Here is a 14,798-nt window from a genome sequence, read left to right as displayed (position 1 = left end):
AAAAGTTCGAAACAACTAAATGGAACTGAGCCGCAACACTTGCACCTTCACATTCTGTCGAAAAAAATTCTTGAGTCGGTTTTGACAAAATTCTTCTATCAAAAAAAAAGAGGAGAAAATCTTCTTTTGTTTTTTGCTTTTGCAAATAATTTTCTTCAATCAAATTCGGAACGGAACTGAGCCTCAATACTCGCATCTTCACATTCTGTCTAAAGTTAATAAAAACAACTTGCTTTTAAGGGCATTATTCACCACAATGCTTGAGGTGGTTTATTTCACATCATTGCTTCAGATTTTTACCTTCATGCCTCTAACCGTAAGGTGTGTTACCACCATGCTTCCGAAGAAGCTGTTCCTATATACCTGTCCAATATTTATACTCAGACACGGGCAATACTGAATCTAATATATCCGTTTGGCCATCAAGAATAGATACTGGAAAACACATAAAGATCGTCTCAAAATTAGGCATTTATATCCAGAGGAGTACATTGTAAGTTTGACAAAGCAGTCTGTCCTCTCACTATACAATTTTTAGATAGTCTCACAACCCAAAAATTTCAATCCCACAACACACGTTCCCCATATCCTCTATATACCCCAAAAAACAACATATTTGCAGATTGATTTTGTCAATCTCAAATCAAAAACATATCAAGAAGACTCTAAGAGAAGAATGATGAGAGGAGATACCATTCCCATATGCTTTAGGTACCCACTGATCCCCGCATCAGTCAAAATACTCCTCCTGCAGCTCCAAAAGCTTTTGTTTGCAAAATGTCAAAATAATTATACAGAATCTACACATGCCTCTTTTGCCAGTTCATCTCATAATATTATTAAGGTATATACACAAAAGCACTGACAGACGCTACCAATTTTGTCTGCTAGCACTATGCTTCCATTTCTTGACCATTAGCTCTTATATGGCTTCTCTTCTGGACTGCCCTTTGAAGGACTTCCCAGAGAATCCTCTGAGTGAGACCCAGGTTGATGGACTTGGATGTTGGAATCATTCAGGGGAAGATGTTCCGGGATGATCTATGTTTTTAAAAAAAAAAATTCAGTAGGTTGGTAGCTAAGACATTCAACATAAACAATCTGTTTATTATTCATTTTTAATTCTCCTTGTCTATACAATTTATATATTATTTGTTATTAATTCTTCTGCTACATATATTGGCTACTGTTGTTTTCAATTCTCTCCGTTTCCATTTCCCATCTCCATCTTATTCACAGTTCCAAGTGAAAACAGTTCCAAAATTTCTAAATAAGCTTTCTTCCTTGGATAATGGGTTGTTTTCAGAAAGTTTTCGAAATCAGTTCTCGGAAAAAGCTTGCCAGACAATTTCTTTTGGTTTTGGAAGAAAAAAAAAAACGATACCAAACAACATGAAGATACACTACGGATTGGACCTAGAGCAAAGGAAAGAGAACAGACGAAATCTGTTTAGACATGGAAATTTCAGCAATACCAATTTGATTTGAGATTCTACCGGCCATATAGAAAAGCAGAGAATCTTGACATAATATACCTTTCATCGGATAAGTGAATAGTACCTCTTCACCAGCCTCTGAGCCCTCTGAATGGAAGTAAATTGGACGACATCGCTTATCTTCATTCATCAAGCTTGAGTTCTGGAAGTGGCTGACAAGAGCTGTCTTTCCTTGAATTCTGGCATATGCCAAGGAAGCAACCTTCTCGCTATTGAACTTCTCCCACTTCTTTCCATTAAATTCCTGCACAAATTAGAAAAATGAGTAGAAGTTACTGCTAGGAACTACATCAGTCAGGAATCTCAGGTGTATTTCTTTCTTCACAAAAGAGACACCATGTTCAAGAGACAGATCATCTGAAATACCTCATAGAATGGAATTATGTGCGAAGGCGACAACATATTAATAAATGCATAACCCACATTGCATTTGTTCTGCACGAACACGCAGGAATCAGATTAAGTTCCGATGGATTCCTAGTAAGATACGTTATTAAATGCCCACAACAAACTTACCTTGAAATCTATGGGCAGATAAACAAAATCATAAGTGCCCCTGTGGTTTTCGTCAATGGCAGCAAGTAACATCTTTGAGGTGTACCTGGATAAAGACCACAGTGAACATCAAATCGACATATAGCACTAAGAATCACTATAGTTGTTGCTCACACATCAATAGGGTCAAAAGAGTTGATGCTTACTTATTGGGGATGTTTTTAATCATCAAAGTTGTCCGCATATCTTCCCTACTTCTAATCTTATCTAAATCAAGCTGAAACTGTTTTTTGCTATCTATCTGGTTCCCACTGTTCTCAACACGTCGGCCCCACCCACGCTCAAAACCCTCCACCAATCCAGTGGGTATCAGCCCTGGATAATGACCATTACCCAGGAACACAGGACTAAGCCGGTGCGAAGATATCATACTGAAACCAGGCGATCCGTTTCTTGACATGTTTCCTGGAACAGTACGATTCACCAAAAAGCTCGCATCGTTGTGGCCTAAACCTATGCCTCCCAAACCCACTGGACCCACAAATGATGTTTCTGGAGAATTCTGGTAGAATCCCACATGCCTCTGGAAAGGAACACCAGATGGAGCAGATCCAACATGAGCATGAGAAGAACTGACTAAAGATCCTTGGCGGCTAGTGAATGGGGGGCCATGGCTCTGCCCACTTGATGTCAACGACAGTTTTCGCGAGGTGGAAGCATTAGTTTTTTCTGGATAAAGGGTGGGGCTTCCCCAAAGGAATTGTGGGCCAGACAATGTTTCAATACCACAACCATTGGAACTTGAAGCGCCACCAAAGGAGGACATGATCCCTGAATAATGGTTCAGCTTTGGATCTGGCAATGAGTGAGACTGATGAAAAGCGGTTATATGATTCGAATTTGTGTTCGCGAATTTATGCTCCATATGGGCAACTCTTCCGTCCCCAATAGGTGCCACTTTTGCCGAATTTGGTATCCGAGGATGCAGAATTGAAGATAAGCCGGGCAAGTTATTGCTAAGTGTTGGACTCAGAGACTTGAAGCCAGGGGAGTTGCCAAGATTTTGGAGAGGACTATGTTCTATAGGGCTGCCAAACTGCGGCCAGCTACCTGCCAGGGATGCGAGCAGCACTTAGCTTGTACAAGAAGAAACAGTTAAAATAGAGAAGACCAAGAATCATAACCCAATTAGTGAACTCTTTTTTTTAGCTTGTGGTCAAAGAATATGGTAACGCAGAGAAGAATCATATTATGAAACAAATATGAACCAAATACAGAAAAAAGCTCAGAAAAAGATAATGGCACAAGGGAAAAAAAACAAGCAAAAGTTAGGCCAGACTTGGAATGAAAAAGACAAAATATGTATGAGCTCAAACACTGGCAAAAACCATTTCTAAAGGTGTTACCTGGAGGGGAGTTGGTAATTAAGGAATCCATTTGATGTCTGAAACTCAGAGATTCATCTTGTTCAAGCTCTTGGTTTATTTGCAACATAAAGCTAAAGATACAATACCGTAACAACACAAAAGTTGCATAAATCAGTCAAACGATTTGGGAGAGAGAGAGAGATAGAGAAGAGAGGAATTTAACAAATCTACATATAAAATACAAAACCATCTTTGAGTTCAACAATGAAGTGAAGACAAATTAGATACTAACATGGTGCCTGGGAAGGAACAGCAGCAGATAAAAACAAATAAAGGCATGACAATGACTTGTACAGAAATTAAGAACCAGAAAAAGAATGAAGACGGGGCATTTAGGTCAATTATTCCACGGCATTCCAAAGCCATTCATCCTACTAACTGATGCTTTAATATCTGACCTAAGATTCAGAATTCCATCACCCACACTACATACCAGCATTGGCCAATCGTTTTTTTCCTCTTAGGGTGTCTGGGCCAACTTGCGCGGATCTCGACTAATCCTGGGAGACCAATCCCATTGCCCACCAGCGGGGGGACCCATTTAAAGCCGGATTAAAGCTCCGTACAGACTCGGAATTCACCAACATATGTCATATCACTGATACTAATAGTACAACTTGCACTACCTACCCTTTTGCCACTGAAGCTTAATTTGTTTACTCAGGTTTCTCTTGTCCTCGGGCATAATAATTACTCGCATTAAGTCTCATCCTAGCTGGGCAGAAAAGGAAGTTTGTGAACTTTCTTTATGATGCTTCCATTAGAGTTCCATATATAAATACATGTCGACGAGGTAACTTGTACCACTCCTCCCATTTGATGCAAACTAAACTGAGCGAATGTGTTCTACCATCAAATCCTGTGGGTTTAAATTCAACTCATAGCAGACACGTTTTACATGATAGCTCTGCAACTTAGAGAAACAAGAGTGGCTAAATGACTGAAAAACTCTACCAAGGTTGCTTCAAAGCTTTCTTCTTAGAATATCTTAATCACAAAGGTGACAACTCCTAAAGAACTCTAGAGGAAGGCTCCGTCCTAACGATTGTCACATCAATAAAACTGAGATAAAACAACACTCCTCTGCCACACCTCTAAATTTTCAAGTCAGGAACCTACACACATCTTTAGGTCCTATCCTCAAAGGGAAAGTCTAGTGACATCGCATTTTTTACTCCATAGACACAAGTGTGGTGGTCCTCACAAATGTTTGCATGGAGCCCACCACACTTTGTCTATGGATAAAATCCAGTGTCGAAATGCGGTGGCAGTAGTATTGCTCATCCTCAAAATCCACAAAATGCTTTTCAACCTTAGAGACCAGTTTTGTTTGACGGGACTAATATGAAGAAATATGTAATCCCACCAGATTAATAATGATCCAATTAGACTGTTATGCATATTTAACCAACCATATAAAACGCAGACATCTCGCCGGAGGTCTCTAAGGTTGTGCACTCAAATCAAAAAAGTCCTATTATTCTCATGTTCTTTTTTCTTTTCATTTCGACACTTTGCACACTCTCTAGAACAACTGGACATGCAAGGCCACTCTTGAAACACATTGAAACTTGCAGGACACATCGGGGGTGTCACACAAAAAGTAGGCTCAAATTAAAACTTGGGGAAGTGTTCTTTTTGCATGGTAGCTGATGGTCGGTAGATTGCTATGTAGCACAGACACGGACACCAGGACATGGGAATTCTTAAAAATGGAGATACGGACATGGCCGGGGACATGCCATGTGTACATTTATTTATTTATATATATATTCCAAGTTTAAATGGATACATACAAACCATACCAGTATACTACACACACACACACACATATATAAACATATATAAATACCGAGAGAGAGAGAGAGAGAGAGAGAGAGAGAGAGAGAGAGAGAGAGAGCAAAGGGGAGATTTCATAATTAGAGAGGAGAGAGGAGCTGTCGATGTTGTTAGGATAAGCCCATTAGGGTTTTAATAAGTTGATATCTATTTTTGTATAGGTTTAAATACGTTTTAACCCAAAACTTGAAGTATAACTTATTTACCCCTGGAAAAAATTTAAAAAATTATAGATGCACCCCCGTCATGTCCCCATCCGTGTCCCACCTATGTCACCCCGTGTCCCACTCCAAAAATAAAATAAAATTAATGGACACAAGAAGTGGCATGTCGGACACGTTTCTCGCTGTGTCCCTTGTGTGTACCTGTGTCTGGACACACCAATAGCGCGACCTCTAGGAGTGTCGGTGCATCATAGGTAGATTGCAAAGACGAAACAACTTTTTCTTGGAACACCTTTGCGAATGGTTGAATGGTATATCTGGATAAAGGCATATATGCCGTGTTTATTATAGCTAGAACCTCATTTTCTTATTCAAACATTGTATACTTTTTAAAATATAAAAATATACTTTTTAAACGCGTCCTGAAGTGCTTTGTCCTCATTTTTTGAAGACTTTGCATATCAATTCAAATTGATGGTGTTGTATTGCGTTTCAGTGTCCTTGCCTCATAGGCAACCAACAGTGATCCCACTACCAATAAAAAGCTTCCCCTGATAGAACTGCAGAAATACCTCCCAAATAAGTGAATAATTCAATACCTTCCCTGTCAACTTAAAACACTTAAAACCTTACGTATAAAGAGCACTAGTCATAAACTACAGGAAGAATGATTCTTCTGTTATATACTCCAATCTCCATCCAAGAGCATTCAAACTCATTTAATTTCTTATTCTTTAGTTAATTTTTGCAATCCATCACTTCAGCATTAAGTTCTTTCTTGATATTCATTTATTGCAATTGCTATCCAATGAAGATTTCTGTCTTGTTTTGGCAGCCACAAACCTTTCAATGCTTCATGTTAATTTAACATTATCTCCAGAAGAAAATTTTGATTTACTCGGCAAAAGAGGACCAGCGCCATTATAAATGCAAAGTTCAAGGTTCCAAGCAGAAGCACTAAATAAGCAGTAAAGGTGCCAAGAAGCAGTTAAAACGGTAAAATCAAATTAGCGAAATATGTTGTGGGTGGGGGGGGGGGGGTGGGGGGGGGGGGGGTGCGGGGGGGGGCGGGTGGGGGTGGGTTGGGGGGAGAGCAGACTCCGATCAAATGAAGCAAAAAGTAAAACTTGAACATCTAATACAGTAAAAAAAGTGCAAAATTTTAACACCAACTAATTTAAAGGAAAGAATTAAAAAGTAAGAAACGCACTTTCGACGTGCTCCCCCAGGACGACTAGGTTCAAGCTTTATGCGTTTACCAGCTATATCACTCCTATTTAAGGACCTAAGTGCTGCTTCTGCGGCTCTAACATCATAATATTCAATGAACTTATGGTGCCTCTTGTGTGGTGTTTCCCTTATCTGCTTGTACAAAGAAGACCAAATTTGCTCAGATGTCAGCCAAGTATTACAAGAGCACATCCGAAAGAATAAAACAACGGCAAACAACAAATACAACAATGGTTAGCAATAATTCATCACCTCTTTGACCTCGCCGTAAGCCCCAAATATTAGACGAAGGTCATCATTGGAGACTGATGGATCCAAATTAAAAACTACTAAAGTCCCTTGATTAATGTCCTTGTCTGATGGGTTATCCTGGTGATGCCAGGCAAGAAAAAGAAGAAAATTGGCAAGAATGATATAAAAAACAGTGAACTAAAGCTGAATTACATATACTGGCAGTTTGTTTAGAACCTTTGGAATTGAGAAGTGGATGTCCAGTTTCCTCCGCCTTAGTGGCTTGTTTTGCAGTGCTCGCATAGCAGTTCGAGCAGCACGGATATCGTAATAAGATATCATCACAAAGCCCCTATGTTTACAAGCAGTGTATAGAGTTCTGATGTCGCCATATTGCTAAAGAAGATATAGATATCACGATTTGCAAAAGAAATGAGATCTGTCAGTAATTTGTTAGCGGATCATAAAATTGGTATTCTTGATTCAGATATCATATGGGGTACCCTCTTATCAAATAGCTCACACACGCACGAATAAGTATACACGAAAGAGAAGTAGTGGCCCAGCCATTCAAGTCCAACTCAAGGATTGACTCATCAAAGAACTCAAGACATAAAGTTCCTGACCATCATATGCCTCTTTCCTATGGAGGGGAAAAATTTTCTTCAAACCAGAATGGACCAGAAAAATCTAATAACAGAATGAAGCATATTATGTCTTGACATCCAGCACCACTTGATGTGTCCGTTTCCTCGTTTTGTTTAGATCCATAAGGATCAACATTGTTTATTTGATATTTGAATAGCAAAAAGCACCACAGGATACATGGAACCATTTTAAAACATGACACAATAAATTACAGTGAAAAACCCAGCCACAACAAGGAGATGAAAACCTTTACCGGGGAAACAAAGCAGAAGGAAACTACAAAACTATCCACGACCCATCAAATAGAGGAGAACAACTATAAGAAGTTAGAGAAATAGAAGGGAAACGAGTTTCCTGGTTGATCTGATAACAACAAAATGTGCAACATCCTCGCAAAAAGTTGAAGATCAAAGTCGTTATCTGAATCCTTCTGCAGGGAAAGCTAGCCTTAGGAACCATATAAGGAAATCGTGGAATGAAAAATGCAGTCAAGAACTATGTTACATGGATCCTTCATTTCGGTTCAAGTACCCGTGTTGATGTGTTCAACACTTGTATCCTTTTGGACACTCAGATCCTCTCATTGTTAAGATACTTACAAAAAAGGAATATCAAATTAGCTAGAAAAGTGATATTTCGAGTATTTCACAAAGACAGGAAATAGGGAAATAGCAAAAATATAACTTTCTTAACCATTTCTTGTTTAAATACATTTGTAAACATAGTTTACGGTACATAATTTGAGAAAAGCATGCAATATATAATACAAACAAGAGTTTAGGACGTGTCCCCATACCCGTACCCAAGTTGGGGACACATATCCATGTATCCTAAGATTTAAGTTTAGGAAGGTCGGACGCTTGGACTTGCACCCGCACCCGATACTCGCACCCGAGTCCATGTAACATAGGTCAAGAAAGCAAAACCCTAAATTCTATTTTCTGGAAAAATTAAATTTGATAAGACGGAAACTAAAAATACCACAACAGAAGCAACTATGAAGAGTACAAAAATGTGATAGTGTGGACATTGTAATAACCAAAACCTAAAGAAGATCCAACCGACTCTTCAATTACCTCAAAGAGAGTTCTCAGCTCTGAGTCCTCAATATTACTGTTAATATTCCGTACAAACAAAGTTCTTGAAGGATGCTCCCCATATGGATGTTCCCCGGCAACAGTTCCCACACCATTAGGATAGCCATAATGCGCAACACCATTTCCAACACCACACACGGATAAACTCATCTTTGACCTAACCTCACTCAAGCTCTTTTGTGAATCAGATTCCAATTCCATACCTCCTCCACTGCCAAACAAATCATACTCTTCCACGTCATCGACTTGATTAGGCAACCCATGTATGTCAAAACCATCCATTATTCCAGCTAAAAGCTCATCCTCATCATCCGGAAGCAAGCTTCCAATGGCAGTATATTCAACATCTTCAAGCAGTTCATTATCATCTACATCTAGATTGAATTTGTCCAAACTGGGTAAGATATCAACAGATTGATCACCATAAGCGGTATTGTGTAAGTTCACTGTCAAGAAGAGAGAAAATTATTTCAATTATTTCTCCAAATGAACATTGTAAGGGTATCTTCAGGAGATCTGAGGCATACACTTGCTACAGGGTAGAACTGGTAATGAAGTGGAAAAAAGGGAAGCATCACTTGAGGCATGATAGACATCAGATCTAGACAAGACTCCCCATGCTCCACTTCCCAGTTCCCTGGGAAAATTTGGTGGAACCTTTGATTGACCTAGCTCACATAAATAACACACACACATTAGTAATAGAACTAACTAGACTTCCTGTCACATAAGAAGCAGACAGCTATCATAAATTACCGGAAGAGGTATCCTCTGATGACTGCTGCATTGCATCACCTTTCAGCAAATAATAACAAACTGCAAAAGGTAAAAAGTAATTAATGAAAATGCAAAGAAAATAGAAGACAGATACTTTAAGAGACCGAAGTTCAAAACCAAAATTTTCACTAATAACCTTGACTGGATGGATTTTGTGACACCTTAGAGCACCAATGTTTTTGCTCTTGTGGAAGTGGAGAAGGGAGTTATAAATTAAACAGAACCACTAAATACTGAACCCTGATGTTTTGACATGTTAACGGCACAATTTGAAACAAAGATAAAAAAGAACAACAAAAAGTAAATGCGATAGAATTACAGTTGACAGGTGTACTAAGCTGACAGAATCCATCAACGTAATAAGTTGCAAATGGTATCAGCATACACTATAACAGTATAACTGTATAACAGCTTCAGCATTATAGAAGACGATAAAGCTATTTTGTGGCCTTTCAAAGACCACAAAATCGTAGAAACAAAATCTCAGCTATATATGAACAATTAAACATTCCAAAAATAAGACAAATACTTGCCCTGACTGCCAAGGTCATAGGAGAGTCTGTTATCATGTCTAGCGCAAAATAGTACCAATGCAAAAATTATCAATGTTTAAAACCCTCCAATAAGCCTTCATCACGCTCAAGAAAACAATCACAATTAACTATTGATGAGATAAGCATACAAATGTAATCTTACTTAATAAGTTTAGCAGTTATTTCCATAAAATCTCCATGCAACTTAACCGTGGACTATCATCAAATTTATAGATCCCAATCAATCAACTTTTTATTGAAAGAAGTGGAGAAAAATTCCTAGATGAAGCAGCAAAAGAAAACTTACGACATATAGAAAGACAACAATACAAACCAACATCACACAGAACGCACATCAAAATGACTGAACTCTTATAAAGGCACTATTTTTTTTAGAGTAATTATTCAGTAGTCTGGGAGTACCGACACGTGGTACTCCGGACCACTTTACAACCACACATTCCTGTGGAGTCGATACACTTAATGGTAGACCCGACAAGAATGTGTTGTTGTAAAGTGTTCCGGAGTACCACGTGGCGGTACTACCGGCCTATTGTATAAGTTCACTTTTTTTTATAAATTAGGTGTCCAGGCCAGTTGAGGCGCACCTTGACTAATCTTGGGCCCAATCCCACTGCCAACTTGAGGAGTGCTATGTTACATGAATCTTTCTTTTTAGCTCAAGTACCCGTGTTGGAAACTCGAATCCTCTAATTGTTAAAATACTTTCAGAAAAAGAATATCAAATTAGCTAGAAAAACGATATTTCGAGTATTTCACATAGACAGGAAATAGAGAAATAGCAAAAACATAATTTTCTTAACCCTTTCTTGTTTACATACATTTGTAAACATAGTTTACGGGTATATAATCTGAGAAAATTATGCAATATATAATACAAATAAGAGTTTAAGATGTGTCCCCGTACCCGTAACCAAGTTGGAGACACATATCCACGTATCCTAAGATTTAAGTTTAGGGAGGTCCCAACGCTTGGACTTGCACCCGCACCCGATACTCGCCCCCGAGTCCATGTAACATAGGCAGGGAGCCCAATTTAAGCAGAGCAAAGCTCTGTATAGACAGGCCCCAAAAGAGTATAACAATCGTTATCTTTTCCCATTAAAATATTTCGAGAATTGGACAACATCTACCTACGAAAATTGCTTTTTTAATTCCAAAAACAATTAAAAAAACCAAGCAAGTTTCTGAAACATATTACGCAAAACTGATTTTGAAAATAGCTAACTTTCTCCGAAATTCCAGAAACCCCCTATTTTTTTTCCAGCAGCCCAACTCGAAAACTTTTCAACCGATACATTTTCACAACAAAATCAACCTAGCGAACAGTCCAATTCCAACGCAAGAATAAAAATACTCGTCGAATCAGCGACCATAAATATGCAAATCATAATTCGTGTAGATAGCGAGTGTGAGTGAGTTTACCTTAAAGAAGTGAAAGTCAGCGAACCCTAACCGAACTCGATAACTGAAGATTAAAGAGGAAAATATAGGAGTAGTTTATTTTTTGAGATGCGAATCCACCACAGATTCGAAGGAAAAAAGCTCTTATGATCACAGGTCGAGGAGAGAGAGAGCGAGCGAGAAGGGAGTACAAAGTGACGTGACGAAAGAGAATTGTCTTCCTTCACTCAATTTCTCCTTCTAAAATCTGACCCAATACATATATGTCCCGTGTACATATATATACACATATACATAGTAGTATATATAATGAGAGAGAGAGCAAGGGTGTGAAAAGGCAACAGAGAATGATTGAGAGAGAGAGAGAGAGAGAGTTCTGTGAGTTCTGGCGAGGGAAGTGTTCTTTAGGGGGCATTTAGCTCCACTTAAATCTGCTTTGGAGTCCGTAGGTGCTGCAACAAAAACACAGGGCCCTTCCTAATTTTACCTTTCTTTTATTAGTTTTTCTGACCTTACCCCTCAAAATTAAAACTTATTTCACTTCAAACCCCAACTCTCAAACCTACCCTCACCTCTACAGGGTGTTTGGTGAGTGGATATGATTTTAGGTGAATTTGTAATAAGGTGTTTGGATTGTTTTTTGAGAATGAATATATGGGAGGTGGATATGATGGGATTAGATATCGAATTACTGAATTGCCCCACTTTGATTTTTTAATGCTCAAAATTGGTTTATTTCATACTAATTAGAATAAATTGATATTTATTTTTAATTTTAGGAAAATTAATTTCATTTTAGAATACAAATGTTGAAATCATATTTTTTATCAGGAAAAATATTATTTTCTGAAAAAATTTAAAAAAAATGTAGTAGCGGGGAAGTGAAAAAATGGTAAAATCAGCGTGTATATGTATATGTATGTAAAATGGCAAAATGGCAAACGTAATTAGCAAAAATTATACTATATGTATACGTAAATATTTATATTATAAAATAGAGTTGTCTCTGTCGAAAATGTTTAGACATATAAATGAGAATAACCTTTATGTAACACTCTCGATTTTCAACACAAATAAATAATCCTTGTCAGAAATAAGATCATCGCATTACATAGATAATACCCAAAAGAGAGTTCCCAACTGATTATCTTACAATCTAACTCCAATGTTTAGAGAAATTATATCATTGGTACTCTAGCCCCAAATTAATTAAGTACAAGTACAAATAAGTTTAAAAGTTACAAATGTTTTAGTCAAAAGGAAATCTGTAGTAATTAGTTACAAACGCATCTTTATCAAAAGAAAGTCATTACAAAGATGATTAAGTAACTACACAATGTAAGCTTCCAAAAAGAAATCTTCCATATCTAAGCACACGATGCATGCAAACTAATGTCCGGCATTTGAACCTGAAAATGATAATAGGTTGAACTAGACTAACCTAGTAGGAAAATCTTCTACCACTTCTATATGCAAGTATGGTGACAAGTGCAAAGAAATGAAGGCAGGAGAATGTAGTTCAATGGATGGAGAAGCAATTAGCTCACGATACTTTCAACAATAGCACAGATGGTACATTCTACGAAATCAAGCAATGCCCAAGATATCACGTAGATAAGATGTTTGATACGCATCGAGTATGCCAACATTCAATACATTTTAATCTATAGTGTCACACAATCTCGAATGATCATATAGTTTATAAGACACAAGCAACTCTGACATCCACGACACGACGCTCTATCACACGTCTCCTTCGACTGTATTTTCACCCCTTGCGCTATATTATAGACACTCGTAGAGTTACCGCAATTCCACCCCTCATAGATAAGATGTTCGATATGTTCAATTAAACATGTTTGAAATGGATTAGGAGGTGTCCAAAAGGGATTAGAAGTGATCGAGGCTTAATACGGTCATGATTACACAAAATAGCACCAAAGCTGTCCAGAGAGGGGAGGGATCAATCCCTCCTCACATGGGGATCGATCCCTAAGAGGGCAGAAATCTAGATTGGTGAGGGATCGATCCCTAGGCAGTTCGGGCACATTTTCTACAAATTTTTGACAGATTTCAAGATGCAAGGGATGATGAACCAAGTTTGATTTCTACACCAAATCAACATATCAACACATAGAGAAGGAGAAGAAGTCCCTACCTCGAGTCAAAGATCGAAACCCAAGAGATTTGCATAAGCCCTAGCTCCAAGCTCTTTGAAATCAACCGAAAGCTTCTCCCCGAGCTTCTCCCAACACAATACGAGCCCGAAGTTGCGTACTAGAGGTGAAACAAAGATGGATCTTTAAGGTTTTGGGAAGATTAAGTGGAGTTTCAAGAGAGAGAGAGAGAGAGAGAGAAAGAGAAAGAGTAAAGAGAGAGAAGGAGTGGCGTGAGAAGAGAGAGAGATATAAGGGAGATTTTTATCTCCTACTCACACACACCACTGTATATACTAGCACAAGGGCAAATAACACATACACTCTCTCTAGTTTCCCTCCAATCCAATTAATCGCAACATTATTCGATTTTCCCCAATTTCGGCACTAATAAAACATTTTGATAATTAAAATTTATACAAGTCTCTACACTTTACAATCGTTAGATCACTTCCTGTAAAAAAATTTAGCCATTAGATCACGGGAATTGATTTTCACAAATATCCAAAAAAAAGAGTGTGGAAATCAAAAAAGGGAGTGTAGAAATCAATTCCCTAGATAATTTCTCATAATAAATCTATCCCTATCTATCTTCACCTTTTAGGCAATGTATCTCTATGTAAATATTGCCTTTTATCATCAAATATGAAAAATTCTCAAAATGGTAATTGATGCTTTGTATAGATTACCTTTATTGAGAAATCAATCAGGTAGAAATTATGATTTATTTAAGTTGATACAATGTTATATTCTGACGGCACGGGCTGTCACGCCCTTTATTTTTAACATAAATAATAAAGCTTTATGAACTAAGAAACGCGCATTTACTTAATATAATACCCAAAAGAGTGCCAAAGTTCCCATTAGTTCAACTTACAAATCTAACTTCAAGTTTCAAAGATTATATCGATGGCACTCCGGCCCAAATTTACTTAAGTATATGTACGAAAAAGTTTAGAGGTTACAATTGTTCAATTAAAGGGAATCTGAAGAAAATGAGTTACAAACGCATCTTTACTCAAAAGAAGGCCGTTACAAAGATGATTAAGTAACTACATAAGTTAGCTTCCAAAAGTGTTGTTCTTCATCCAAGCACTCAATGCATGCGGCTATTGTCCAGGATTTGTACCTGAAAATAATGAAGGGTTGAGCTTCACTAGCCCAGTAGGAAAATCTTCTACCAATTCTATATGCAAATATGAAGACAAGTGCAATGGAATGAAAGGTATGGAGAGTACAGTTCAATCGAAAGAGACACAACCAACACTTAACTCTTTCTA

The 14,798-nt window shown here is 37.9% G+C and overlaps 1 protein-coding gene across 7 annotated transcripts; it reads right to left on the bottom strand.

Annotated features, from left to right (window-relative positions):
- Positions 1 to 453: 453 nt before the first annotated feature.
- Positions 454 to 11,759, bottom strand: LOC131318179 (protein MEI2-like 5). Of its 7 annotated transcripts, none has more exons than XM_058348003.1 (13): positions 11,384 to 11,759; positions 9,384 to 9,443; positions 9,155 to 9,295; positions 8,607 to 9,073; positions 7,120 to 7,278; positions 6,904 to 7,020; positions 6,632 to 6,783; positions 3,398 to 3,489; positions 2,198 to 3,101; positions 2,013 to 2,097; positions 1,863 to 1,931; positions 1,536 to 1,740; positions 454 to 1,041 (listed from the first exon to the last, which is right to left on the bottom strand). In XM_058348003.1, exons 2-13 carry the CDS (start codon positions 9,412 to 9,414, stop codon positions 1,013 to 1,015), a joined length of 2,451 nt encoding a protein of 816 aa, XP_058203986.1. In that variant the 5' UTR covers positions 9,415 to 9,443; positions 11,384 to 11,759; the 3' UTR covers positions 454 to 1,012. The 7 variants fall into 7 exon arrangements, with proteins under 7 accessions (XP_058203986.1, XP_058203984.1, XP_058203983.1 ...); XM_058348001.1 differs by having other exon boundaries at positions 1,561 to 1,740; XM_058348000.1 differs by adding an exon at positions 10,546 to 10,662 and having other exon boundaries at positions 454 to 1,740; positions 11,384 to 11,698.
- Positions 11,760 to 14,798: the final 3,039 nt, after the last annotated feature.

Source organism: Rhododendron vialii, chromosome 2a (assembly GCF_030253575.1).
Source record: "Rhododendron vialii isolate Sample 1 chromosome 2a, ASM3025357v1".
NCBI lineage: Eukaryota > Viridiplantae > Streptophyta > Magnoliopsida > Ericales > Ericaceae > Rhododendron > Rhododendron vialii.
Note: the sequence above shows the minus strand (reverse complement) of the source record. Positions and strands in the feature narration are given on the sequence as shown.